The sequence below is a fragment of the Ochotona curzoniae genome, unplaced genomic scaffold, assembly GCF_017591425.1.
Source record: "Ochotona curzoniae isolate NIBS_2020 unplaced genomic scaffold, NIBS_Ocur_1.0 contig_64, whole genome shotgun sequence".
Taxonomy (NCBI): Eukaryota; Metazoa; Chordata; class Mammalia; order Lagomorpha; family Ochotonidae; genus Ochotona; species Ochotona curzoniae.
Genome location: NW_024466502.1, coordinates 50,206,501 through 50,220,939, shown reverse-complemented (window position 1 = coordinate 50,220,939; position 14,439 = coordinate 50,206,501). Strand labels below are relative to the sequence as shown.

The 14,439-nt window shown below is 37.5% G+C and overlaps 1 protein-coding gene and 1 non-coding gene across 8 annotated transcripts in view; one reads left to right on the top strand and one right to left on the bottom strand.

Moving 5' to 3' along the window:
- The window catches only part of TRPC4 (transient receptor potential cation channel subfamily C member 4), a 166,602-nt gene that overhangs the window by 84,258 nt on the left and 67,905 nt on the right, over nt 1-14,439 (bottom strand). For 6 of the 7 annotated variants that reach the window (XM_040991063.1, XM_040991062.1, XM_040991064.1 and 3 more), the window contains one exon: nt 2,045-2,563. The exons of the other annotated variant lie outside the window; for it this stretch is intronic. In XM_040991063.1, the coding sequence (XP_040846997.1) occupies nt 2,045-2,563 (519 nt within the window). The remainder of the gene's footprint in view (nt 1-2,044; nt 2,564-14,439) is intronic. 7 annotated transcript variants of the gene reach the window in all.
- LOC121163793 lies at nt 11,793-11,900 on the top strand. Its single transcript, XR_005884954.1, has one exon. It is a non-coding gene; the product is annotated as a U6 spliceosomal RNA (small nuclear RNA).

Below are 14,439 nucleotides of genomic sequence, written 5' to 3'. Positions count from 1 at the left end.
GTTCTCAAAGAATAAATCTGATTTGATCCAATGGCTACAAAGAGAGGAATTGACCAGCTAAATACAGCAGGCTGGCACAGTAATCTTTGATTTTGTGGACTGACATCCCAGGAATTTTGTTTTGTTCATCACTTGTAAGATGATAGCATCAACACCGAACATACACAAAAGGGAGAAAGGGTGGTCTTTGGTGGAAGGGGTTAAACTGCTTCTTAAGATGTCTGCACCCTTAATACGTTGAATGGAGTCCTGCCTCTGCTCCTGATTCAGCTTCCTGTATGTGCACCTGGCAGGCATCAAACAATGATCCTAGTAATTACACTCCTGCTACCAACATAAGAGAGTTTGATGGAGATTTTGGCTTCTGGCTCCGGCCTGATTCAGCCAGGGCTGTTGCAGGCATATGGGGAGTGTTCAAGGGAATGGAGTCTCTCTCTCTCACTCTCCAATTCTCTATCACTCTTTCTGTTTTTCAAATAGATTCATACATAGATAAGTGTTTAAAAAGACCAGAATTTCACACACACAAAATAAAACAATGAACTTAAAAGGAACATAATACAAGAAACTCATACTGATCATGCTAATGTCTAACATTTCTGTTGCCAAAGAAACTTAAGTGAAGTTCAGCCCAACAAGCTAGTGGACTTTTCTGTAGGACTGGGCAAATTCTGAAGTCTTTATCATTGTCTTATCGCATGTTATCAACTCCAATGCAATCAATGATATCATCTTTATATGTCATATTTTCAAAAATGATACTTAACCATGGGAGGCTTTTTCCATTATCTCAGAGTTCTAAATTTACCTTACAGTTGTACTTTAAAGTTATTCTAGTTCCTCTGTGATCCTAAGTCTCTGAGCCCTAAACATTGGAAACTTAAACAATGAGTTGATACTGTTGACAAAGACCTGAACCAGCATACGTATCATTTAGGAGTCATAGGAAATTCATGCAGGAACTTTTTCCTTCATTGTTAATATAAAAAATCCTTCCAACTAGTTTCAGGCTACCATGACAACTGATTAGGCTCAACCAGGAGAATACAGGAAATAAACTCAAGCTTGTTGAACCTTAATTATTTAATAACTAGCAGTAGATGGAGCAGTCAAAGCTAACACGAAATTACTAAGTCCAAGTTGAAAAGAAACTGAGGATATTTTCAAATCTAGAAGTCTCTTGTTCTCATTCCTTTAAAATCTTACGTCATTTCTCCCACTATGGTTCTGCAGTAAATAGTGACTGTCACCCAACACTGAGTAGACAATCAGCATATTCTAGAAAGAGTAGAAAGCAGAGAACTCATTCAAATAGTAATTGCCATGGAAACACAAAACAATCATGCTGCATGATACGTGTAAAGGTCTGAGGTTTTATTACTAAATTTTTTAAAGCTGTGAAAAGTTCTTGAGAAAATACTTCTCTGCCATCAACTTCTTCAGATTTTTGCTCATTAGGAACAAGACAGTAAACTAGAGATTAAAGATGAACACTTTCATTTGCTGTTGGACAAGAATTTTTCCTTACTAATAATTCGGAACAGTGTATTTTATTACTATAATACCTTTTAACTGACTGCAAGACCTTATGATTCACACATTACACATTTTCTATGAATGTATAAGGGAAAAGTTTCTAACATATATGTGCATATTTTAAATTATGCAACTATTAAATCCATTAGTAGATGAGATCATTGAAATTCAAGGAATTCTATACATGACCCTTTAAACATAAGACTTACAAATTGAAGAGCCAAAACTCTCAGCCTGGAAATTTCAAAACGCCCTAGTTTTCCATTGTACCACAAGTCAATGAGTACATTTTACTGCAGATGTCAAAAATCATTACCAGCTAGCAAACCTCTTTTTCTCCATTCTTCAGTGTGCTTCATAATTGCTAATCGTGCAAACAATGAACATCATCCTCTTGCAGTTAAATCGAAAATGCTCTAAAACCCAAAACTAATTTTGTGAGCAGCAGTTTGCTTCACTGTGATTAAATTCTCTGGCACTTTGATGAATGGAGTGTGGCAACACTTACCTCTTTCTGACGGTACTTAATAGCCAATTTTAGTCTTGCGAGATCATTTCCACTTTGTTCTTCTAGCAAACTATTGTCATCTCGGTAATTAAGAATTATCTCCAGTTCCCTGGAACTTCTTGTCTGATCCAGGAGGTCCTTAGCAAATTGTTTGCACTGCCGTGACAGTTCTTCATACTCTGATTTGAATTCATTCTCTACCTTACTCAGTTCTTGGAGCTCCCAACTCAGCTGGAAGGCTGTGAGAAAAGGATCTTCACTTGACAGCGCAATGAGAGAGGGACTGGCCAAGGCCTTGTAGATGTTGAGCCTGGAGCGTGAGTGACGGAGGCTGTCCACGTCCGAGCTGGACACACATTCCACACAGTTACAGCGAACCTCATGGGGTCGGGGTACCGAGACTCCTTTCTGAACCAAGAGTTTTATTATCTCATAATTATTTGTATGGGCTGCCAAGATAATTGGTGTAATGTCCGGTGTGAATTCAGAGAATTGCTTATCAAGGAGTATGGGAGGCACCTAAAATGAAAGCAGAATTGATGAATATTCATTCATTTGTTCAAGCACAGAAATTTCATGCAATGGACTCTGTTGAACAAAGTTCATAAGTCTTTTGTGAGGTTTCTCTTCTTTTTAGGTTTTCTTTGATCAGGAGAGATGAGACTTTTTCTCCTCTAAAAGCAGAGGAAAAAAAAAAAAAAGAAAAAAAAATCAGAAGATACCCCTGCCCCCAACATGCACACACTCACAACTTTCCAATATATGACACACTTTTCTTCCTTTAATCTGAGATGTGACATTTTATGGAATCTTAAAATAGATGGCTGTGGAACATATTTTTCTTGATAAAAACTTTTCCTGCTCCCTACTTATTTTCTTTCCCAGAGATGTTGACTCCCTAAATAACCAAGGAATACACTGGAAAATATTAAGAGCCTGTTTCAAACCCAATCTCTTCCTCTGCAGCAAAAGTCTTTGAGTTCCTTAACTCATTTCTTCTTTTGGTGTTTATTTGATGTTGGTGTGTTTCATTGTCTCCACTCTTGACATGCAGTCTAGTGATTAAAAGTGGCCAAGGAAATAAGAAGGCTTCTCTCATGATTTCTCTTTTCATCTGTCCTTTTCTGGCAGTTTTTCCACATGACAAAGACAGTTTTACTGCTAACACTGTTGTGCTATTAGAAATAAACAAACATTGAATCCAGTCGCCAGAGTGAATTCCCAATGAATCAGTTTGCCCGTATGTCCTGACATGATTTCCTTTGGTTTATACTCCAGGGATGACAAGTCTGAAAACAGTAATGGCTACCATTCAGTAATCATTTGCTAGGTACCTTAGCCCTCAACCTTCACTAGCCACATTGTACAGATGTGGTCTCTCCATGGGTTAGCAGTACATACAGTTAGAACCATGATCTGCCTTTCTGACCCCACACATGTGTATGTTGTGCTATTTCTGCTTGGCTTTATGAGTTGTAGTTTAATATTCCTCCCTGTTTGCACAAAGTCACAGAAGCATCTGTGAAAAATAAATGCTACATAAAGACAAGTTAGGCAGGTGTGGCAGGAAAAATGACTCCTTGCACGTTAAAATATACTGGTGGTAAAATGTAAATGACAACACAAAAGACTCATTAGGAGAGGAATCATGCAGAAAAAGAAGACAGAAAGACTACAACCAATTACACAGTTTTTAAGTAAGAATATAATTTTATATATGCTGATTATTTAGCTTTGCTTTTTAATTCACCCCAAAATACATATACTTATGCATTTTACAGAAAACATTATAGCAAAGAATAAAATGATCTCTTTAAGAGGATATTTGAAGATATATGCCAGCAATTTATAGTGAAGATACTATTGGATAGTTTTTAAAAATGTTGTTGGTAAGCACAGGAGTAGATTAGCTGTTGAGATAATACCATAAGCTTCAGCAGGGTCAATGTATACTACTTAAGCCATTCTCTTTCAGTTTAAAGGTAACACATTCATTTAAAAGTGATTATATATATTCATTTCAAAGTAAAAATTCCATTAGTCAAAACTGAAAACAAACTTGGCCAGACATTTAAGGAAAAGCAAACAATATTGGTTGTAATAATATATTTATTGTCTGCACTGTGGCACAGTGTGTTAAGCTGCTGACAACATGGAAGCATCTCATATGCACGGTGGTTGAAATAAGTTGATTGTATGTATGAAAAGACATAAGATGGGCCTGGTGCGGTAGCCTAGTGGCTAAAGTCCTTGCTTTGAGTGCGCCAGGATCCCATATGGACGCCAGTTCCAATCCCAGCAGCCCCGCTTCCCATCCACCTTCCTACTTATGGCCTGGGAAAGCAGTTGAGGATGGCCCAAAATCTTGGGTTCCTGCACCCACATGGGAGACCTGGAAGAAGTTCCTGGCTCCTGGCTTCAGATTGGCGCAGCACCGGCCGTTGCGCTCACTTGGGGACTGAATCATTGGACGGAAGATCATTCTCTCTGTCTCTCCTCCTCTCTGTATATCTGACTTTGCAATAAAAATAAATAAATCTTATTTTAAAAAGTCATAATATTCACTACTATTCTCAATTTGGTAACAATTATCAAGAAACACCAGTAGAACAAACAATATAGTCATAACTCCACCAAAACTGAGTAAAACAGAACTGCTAATTTTCACAATTTATATTTTTCATTATTTTGGAATTTTTATCCAAGGTCATATTAGACAGTAAATTAGCAGCAAAAATTTTAAGATACATCAGCCTTATAAAGGAGCAAAATTTGCCCTTTGCAGCCTTATGGTTGAACCTGGAGATATTACATTAAGTGAAATAAAGCAGACCAAGAAGCAGGAAGCTTACACACTGTGGAACTGCACCAGGTTCGTACAGAGGGGAAACTGGCTAAGAGGAGAGAGGTGGAGGGAGAGCAGACAACATATTGAGGATCATAACTAGATAGCAATGAGTTAAACAAAAGACGACATGAAGCAATTCGTCTCTGCTTGGCAGTTTGCATGGTCATATGTTTAGTAGTGCCAAGAAATTCTAAGTTAAAAACATTAACAAAGCTTAATATAATGACTATGGGCCCAGTACTGTAGCCTAGCAGCTAAAGTCCTTGCCTTGCAGACACTGGGATCTCATATGGGCACCGATTCCAATCGCAGGAACCCCATTTTCCATCCAGCTCCCTGCCTGTGACCTGGGAAAGCAGTTGAGGACGGCCCAAAATCTTGGGTTCCTGCACCTGCATGGGAGACTTGGAAGAGACTCTGGGCTCTTGGCTTCAGATTGGTACAGTTTCATCCATTGCGGCTGTTTGGGGAGTGAATCATTGGACAAAAGATCTTCCTCTCTGTCTCTCCTCCTCTCAGTATATCTGACTTTCCAATGAAAATAAAATAATAATTTTTTATAAAAGAAAAAAGTCTATGGAAAATATAATTTTTAAAATGTTTTAAAAATCTGTGCACAAAAACTCATATTGGTAGTGTAAGTTATAAACAAAATTGTATAGGAAAGATGTGTCTTTCATGTGCTGGTTCACTTCCTAGATGCTTGCAACAAATAGCTAGAGCTGGGCCAAAATGAAAGAAAACAGGAGCACCTGGGAACTGAATCTTGGTTTCCCACGGAGGTACAGAGGCTCCCCAGAGCGTGCCTTGGCAAGAAGCTGGAGTTGGGAACAGAGCTTGGACACAGCAAGTCTAATATGGAATGATGGGCATCCCAGATGGAGGTGTCACTGCTTTACCAAAAACCCACTTCCTTAATGCTTTTCAGCAGAAAAAAAAAAAAAAGTTTTGAACTAATTTTGGCACATCTTAAACTGATGCAATATCATGCCAAGGAATATCTGAATAATAAAGAACACTGAATATTTCATTTTCAATGGATGCTTCTGAAGTTTCATCTTGTCATGTTAGAGATTTATAACATGCTTATTTATAGAACATCTCTTTCCTTTGGATTATTTAAACACTGGATCAGAATCTACTTTATGTTAGAAATTGCTCGATACTTTGTTGTGTCTTAACTATTTATTTAATTAACAAAAGGTCTCTATAACAAAAGACCTCTACAGAACATACCTTCATATGAAATTACATTTTGCACTAAGATCCAGCATATGTTCTATATGCTCTAATCATTTGCATCAAACTTTCCATTCATATCTTTCTTATTTTTTTGTGTCCTCTCTCCCACTTATCCAAGTCAATTCCAAATTCAGAAGCCAGATCAAATAGCATAGTTTCCTACCATTTATTTCATAAAACTGAATTTCCATTAAGCTGCCTTTATGGAGAGCAGTCTGGGTGGTAAGGTATCACTTTGCGATCCACATGGAGAGAAAGCCTTCATTTTCTAAAAAATGTTAGCGAGAATAGTGAGGGCAAGAGTACATGCATAAAATCTGGTTTCCTGTTGCATTAAGGGCGCCTGTTATAAAATAGTTTTAATCCTTCCAGCCTTTGACTAAACATGCATTCAGTGCTAAGTATGTGAGACTTAATAGCAATCATTATTTTTACATTTGTGAAGGTAACATTCATTTTATATTGCATTTGCTACATCTTTGTGTAACAGCCTGTTCAAAGTCCACTGTGAATTAAAAACACCAGCAGAGAGGCACAGTATTGATTTGAAAAGATGTATGAGGCACACAATCAATACCATTCCATGAGAACTTGGTTCATACGTATCTTTTAGAAAAATATGATAAGCATTTGAGACAAATCTGCTAAACTGATACCAAAAAAAAAAAAAATGTGTATAGGACTGGGATCCAGTGATGACGAATCAACAGCTAACCCTTGCCCTCTTGACCTCAGCGGAGTTAGTTCTCAGTCATTTGGGGAGGTTGAGGATTACCATTCTCTTGCTTATAGTGACACAGAGACCCATGCAGCCTGATTCCACAGTCTAGATTCCTGATCAGTAGAGTAAATGCCTTCTGGCAAAGCAGCTTTGGCATCCTGGAAATAGGTGTCTAGAGTGAGAAAATCTGCAAGTTCTGCCTCAAACACTTTTAGTTATATGAAAATGACAAATCCAGTTAATTTCCCTATGATTTTACTTGTGCATTTTCAAAGGTAGACATTTATTCAAGAGATTTCTCACTATGGAATAAGAGATGCAGAAATGTATTTTGGTGGCTTTTCAAAGTAATCCCTGGTTGTGATGTTGACTAAATGTGAAAGCACATAAATCACTAAACATCAGGGAGATGTGTGTGTTCTGTGGCAATGGTAGGATTACAAGGAGACAGAGCAGACAATCGTCTTGTTCAATTTCATCAGAATCATTTGTCTCCTCTCCTATAAGCACAGGCCAGAATATAGCGCTCGACTTCTCTGAAAGGCAGAAAAGTAATTACTGGTAGGCCAATGTTGCTACCATAGATGTCAAAGGTCAGATGTGTAGTTTTGTGACTAACAATCCAAAACATTTGTCTCCTAAAATGACATGAGGGTCTTTATAATGCACTGCTCTAAAGATATCTTAAATAGTAACTAATAAATATTATTTTCATTTTGGATGAAGAGCTAGAAAAGTAATGTTTCAATTCCAACAGAGACATCAGAATCGAAAGGGTTCCTCTCTCATTTATCTCTTGAACACTTATATTTCTAAGGGATCAAAATAAAGCCCAGTATTCTCATTGTACAAACATGCATTCCTCACACAATATTGGCTATTTCCTTATTTCCTTGTGTTAATTATAATCTATATATGCTAATTTTTATTCTTCTGGTAATTCAGCAATGCATTTTAGTATCACTTGTATGTTAACCATTTGCTAGGGTTTGATGATAAAATGATGTACACATGATAAAACTTACATTTTCATTCATGAAGGGAGAGGAGAAACACACCCAATATGAAATAACATGTGTAAGAGTGAATCCATAAATGAGCGGATACAAAGTCTAGAAATCAGGGAGACAAATAGTGGGCTCTAGAAGCAAGAAGTAATTGCTGCCCTTCAGAGACTAGAAAGATACTTTTACTCCTGTAGGTCTGTTTGTGTAGAAGTCTGAGAAATGTGACATACCACATTAAGCTTCTGTGGAAGGTTCCCATGTTTCTAGAATGTGAAAAGCAAGAGCAGAGAACCTGAGTCACTAGAGTAGCTAGGGTCTCGATCACTTTCACAGGAGTAGTTTGTGCATGAAATGGGGTGGGGGGAGTAGCAAGTGAAGTGTTGCAGATGTGTTTGACATACATTATGAATTTCTCTCTTTTTCTTAGTGTGATAAAATGGCATTGGAATATTTCCAGCATCAGGATGACAATGAATGCCCACCTTTAGCAGGATGACTATGGCTGCTGTGTGGACAATGTCCTGAAGGAAACAGAAATCAGAAGCAGAGCACACCGATGGGCATTGCAGTTACCAAGAAGAGAAGCTCTCAATGGCTAAGACACATCGTAACGGAGAGTTTAATAAGGAGCCTAATAATAAGTATATTACAACAGCAAATCCAACGGATTGTGCTAATGTCTTAATATTGGTTATGAAATATAACATTAAAAAGATACTTCAAAAATGACTAAACATCCCAACCCGAACAGATGGAGCTGCAACTTGCTGAGAACTCTGGGAAGAGAGGTTTTAGGATGCAATGAAGATAAGGATATGGTTTTTGCATGTTAAATTTGAAATCTGGAGATATACTTGACAGTCATCAACATACAAATAGTATTTAAAGACATATGCCTGAATGTCACTAAGCAAGTGAGAAGTGAGTATAGATAGAAATAGTAGTTAGAAATTTGAACCTTCTGACATTTCAAAATTTGGAGGTTGAAATAATGAGGAACAACCAGTAAGGATGTTCAGAAACTAGACAGAAAAACGGGAGAAAAACCTAGAGTAAAATAGAAAAAAAAAAAAAAAAAAAGGACATCACCTGAGAAAAAAGCAAGAAGACATGTGGACTTGTACGTTTGAGGAATGATGAAAATCAAGTGCAGGAGCCAGCAAAAGTGGGAAATTATACATACACAGGAAGTGTGGGAGGATGTGGGACCCCCTAACTTTGTATTTGAAGTCAGCGGTCAGGCATTTACAGGCAAGCTAGTTAAAGCGGTTATATGTTTTTCTTTAATTCTCATGGTTTCCTGGGCAGAGGCACACAACACACAGAGATTAGACTAAAACAGAAACGGAATTTCACCAGGTGATACTACAAAACAAGAGAGGATGTGGCAGACACAGCTAAGTTGCTACTAATGGATGAATATATCCCATCCACGTAGGAGTAATGGCTTGAGTCCCAGCTGTAAATGGGAACCCTGCAGACAGAAGGCGGTGGCTCAAGGACTTAGGTACTTGCTGCCCACATGGGACACCTGAAGGGAATTTGGGTCTGCTGGCTTTGAACACAACCCTGGTTGCTATGAGCATTTGGGGAGTGAAAAAAATCAATGTAAAGTCTTTCTACTTCTCTCTGCCATAAATTCTGTGTCTATTAAATAAAGAAAGAGCTATAATATGAAATAAAAAATTTAAAAAGTCCTTGCCAGAGCTATTAGGCAAGAAAAAGAAACTAAAGGAATTCAAATTGGAAAAAAGAAACTGAAATTATCTCTATTTGCAGATGACACGATTCTCTACATAGGAGAATCAAAAGATTCAGTAAAAGGACTATTGGAACTCATAAGAGACTTTGGCAGGTATCAGGTTACAAAATTAATGAACACAAATCAATGGCACTAGTGTACATAACTAATTCCATGGCTGAGAAAGTAATTTTAAGTATAGTCCCATTTAAAATAACAGAGAGGAATCTTAAATATCTAGGAATTAAACTAATTAAATTTGTGGAAAACATCTATAATGAAAACTATACAACATTAAAAAAAACAGAGGAAGACATTGAAAAATAGAGAAACTTACCCTGTTCCTGGATCGGCAGGATCAACATCATCAAAATGACTATATTACCAAAAGCAATATGCAGATTCAACTCAATCCCAACCAAAATCTCAACAACATTCTTCTCAGAAACAGAAAAGAAGATACAAAAATTCATCTGGAAACACAAGAGGCCACAAATACTAAAGCTATCCTGAAGAGTAAAAATCAAGCCAGAGGAATCACAGTTCCAGATCTCAAGACATATTACAGAGCAGTGGTCATTAAAACAGTCTGGCACTGATACTGACACAGAGAAAAAGACTAATGGAACAGAATGGAAACCCTAGAAGGGAGCCTACACATTTATAGTCAACTAATCTTTGACAAAAAAAAATGAAAACAATCCATGGAAAACTCTGGTCTCTTCAACAAATGCTGTTGAATTAAGAAGCAAGACCCGCACCTGTCACATTATACAAAAATTAGCTCAAAATGATTCAAGGACCTAAATCAACCATGCACTGATTATTCAGTGGTTCACCTTTTCAACTCCATAGTGCTATGATTTGTTGTCATTGTTTTAACTTCGTACCTGTTGTTGACTTTGTTTCATGGCTTCTCATTTAAGGGAATGTACAGTAATGCCATAATAGAGACTATGATATTCAGATGTGAAGATATAATTCAATATGCATCTCTACTTCCAAATCAAAGATGGATTCCCAGTGAAACTGTTGGACATATCTAGGCAATGGGACGCTGGACTGTCTGACATTGTCTGTACTAGCAACATCGGGGCACACTTAAATAACAGACTGGTGGAATCATGACTGCTAATGAAGGACTATATTATTGTAATAATATGGGGAAAATCAGTTGGGGGTGGCAATTTGGGGGAGAGAGAATTTCATACCCAATGGAATTGTGCAATAAAATTCAAAGTAAAAAAATTAAAATGTAAGAAAAATTAATCTGTAAATAAGCATTCATGATGATGGCCTCTTGAACTTTAATCATGGAAGTGGCATCATGAGGTGTGAGACTTAAAAATAATTGAAAATAGTTGGTAGAAAAGATGAGAAAAGGGAAGTTCATAGTCTTAGAGATAGTTTCGTTAATAATAATGTTAATTTTGGGTATGGACACGGAAGTAGGTAGCTGACATAAGGGGAAGTTAAAGTCCAGGTATCACATGAGTGGCAAGAACTGTACCACTTGAGCAATCACTTGCTGCCTCCTTGGATGTAGAAACAGGACTCTAACATGGGATGTGGGCATCCCAGGTGGCTAAAACCACTGCACCAAATACCCATTCTAACGTTTTTAAAACGTCGTTGTAACGAGTGTGTCATATTCTGAATAAAACTCTAGAGTGATTAACTTAATCGCCACTTCCAGTTTTAGAGAGAGGTTTTCCATACATCATTTACTTTCCAAAATCCTGTAATACCTGGAACTGGACCAGGTTGAAGCCAACGCCTAGGTTTCCCATCACAAGCAAGGTCCCAACTACTGGAACCATCATCTGCGACAGCCCAACCCAAGCACTCCAATATAAGAGGTGGACATCACAAGTAGTGTTATAACTCCCATGCCAAATGTCCATCACTAGACTATACGTCAGTATCTCCTCCATTTCCATGCATAGCAGCATGACTGTAAATATGAGTAAATTTTTCTTTGGTTTTTCTTTCACTAAAGAGTGTTAAATTGCTTTTCTGAAAGATTACTTATTATGCATTATGTGTGTATGTGTGTGTGTGTGTGTGTGTGTGTGTGTGTGTAATGTAATCCTTCACCTACTTGGAAACAATGAAGTTCTCCCATGTGCATCCCAATGGATGCAACTGGAGGACAACATTTTAAACAGACATAGAAAGATGAATACTGTGTGCCTGCATTGGCAGTATATATACTAAAATTGGAACCATACAGACAAAATTAGCATGGTCCCCGCCCAAGAAAGACAAGAATTGAATGCTCTCTCTTGCATGTTAGTGCCAAAAAGAAAAAAGAAAAAAAACTACAAAGAAATACTTGTGTGTTTTAGTACTACGCATAGTTTTGTCAAATTTTTATACCTTTGTCAAACCAATGGTTAAAAATGGTATACTACTGCTGTAACTTTTGAATATTAAAGAACCCACCTGTTAAGGTTCCTAAATTTTATGTTCTTTTGATTGATGGTTATAATGCTACAATTATAGATTTCCAATTAAAATACTTTATTTTTCAATTGCTCAAACATTTAATAATGTCTTTTTCATCCATGCCTTCTATATAATGGTATGCACAATCAATTGACGCTTCAGAGAGAAATGAATTTTTCATATTATGAAAGTTATCTTATTGCCTGAACACGTTTTAAAAACGTTCAAAAACAAGAGAAAACTGTTCACCAAAAAGTCACGAGAGATACATATTCAGCATGTATGAATACATATGCAGACTTTTTATATGAAAAAATGACAGTGTATTTTATAAATTGTTAAGTAGTTCAGCAGTAGGCAACTGCTTAGGTTTGGTACCTGGGCAAATGCTACACTGCAGAGAGAAAAGCAGGCCATAGCTGGCTGGCATTCTGGGCCTGGGTAATGTCAACTCTGTGTTAACTATACCAGTGTGCCAACATAGCTGCTTTTTCTTTCTTTTTTTTTTTTTAGACGATTTTCTTCTTTTCTGGAGATTAAGCCATTCTCCTCACTTCCTGCCTTTCTTTTCATTGTTATTTGCTCTCTTTGCTGCTCTGTTATAAAGGAGGTAACGAAGAGGCAGAAGAGAATAATTCTGTTGCAAGAATGCTTAATGTTCATGTTTAGCCTAGTGGCTAAGATGCTGGTCAGGGTGTCTGCATCCCACATTGTAGTGCCATAGATATGTTATCCAGTACCCGACCCTTCCTGCTAACCTAAATCATGACTGGGTGGGTCCCTGCCACCCTTAAAGGATATCTGAGTAGCTTTCGAGCTCTGCCACTCCTAGCTCCTGCTTTCGCATGCATTTCAGAAGTGAACCAGCAGTTGAGACTTCTCTCTCATATAAACACGTACATACATAGATAGGTAAATAAGAAATCTTAATTAAAAACAAAAAGCTTATCATCCAAAGAAACACTACATGTGTGGGTATACTGGATCTTCAACATTTCTTCTAAATCCAGTACACTAGGTATAATTTCAGGAAGTTAAACAATTTCATTTTCACTACTGTTTTTATGAAAGGGTGTGTGGGGGGGGGAGAGAATATTTGGAAAGAAATCAGATGCAAAGACAGAGTCTATTTTGGTTGGCAAGGTTGATTTTATAACCGAAGGAATGGAAAAGATAGTATTAGACAGCAGCAAAGTTGGGGGGTTGTCTCTAGCTCATTTTATCCCACTTAGTTAACACTCACTGAATTCCATTGGGAGTGTTTAGTAAAAGGAAAGGAAAACAATATTTGTGGCAGCTGTGACAACCTTTTTATAGATTGGCAGCAGACTGTAGAAATAGAAATTTCTGCAGTTATTAGATACAATAAATAAGATGCCAGCGTTCCCATTACTCTGCAGGGACGTTTCTTTGTAGACAGCTGAAGTTGGATAGGAACTATCCCTGTACCCAAAGGGAAGTAAGTGATCACCATTTCCCTGCTCTCTTGGAAGCCTATGGGATTTAATGAAGCAATACCTTCCCAAAGGCTCCAGAGGCAGTTGGTAACTACATGTTCAACATTCATACCAATTCCCCTAATGTCCCTGTCCCTTTATTTCTTCTTTCCAAGTAACACACACACACATATTCACATACACACAAATGTGCAAATGCTCACACACACACATACACGTCACAGTGTGGATATACTGAGAGACAGACCACTTTGAGTTCAGACTACAAAGTATTACTGAAGAATTAGAGGAAATTCTAAAGAGAAAATAAGGAGAGAAAATATGTGATTTCATGCAGCTCTTCTATTCTATGTCAGGATAGTTATGTATATAACTATATATATATATTTATTATTATGTATTATATATTAGTAAAACACATACACACTTGCCTGTGCGTACATGTTTGTGAAGCTCACAAAACGGCGAAAGGGGCTACAAGTTTTTTAGCATCATCAAAACGAGATAAAGAAGTGTACAGGAAACGGTGCAGTGAAAAAGAGGCATAACGAACTCAAACATTGTCGCATAATTTATCCCTCCATAAATGAAGAAAAGGGCACGTATTTGAACAACTAACCTCCTTTCGCAAAGAGGCTGCATTTGTTTCTGCTGAGTTCCCACAGTCAGTTTTACTTCTGAATCAAACTCCTGCCAGAGTCCTTCACTGTGCTGTCTCGGGCCCCGCTGCAGGATCACATTAAACGTGCAGAGCTTGACATTAGTCTCCCACACTCTTGCTAATGTGCTGTCCTCACCTCCCTCCTCCCAGCAATGTGCCAGCAGCATCACTCCTATTACTGCCAATCTCTTCCTACAATGATCTAGCAGAAATTGAGGAAATTGGATAATCCGTTTGAGCAAATCAGTAATTTAGATGGTGAGGAATCGT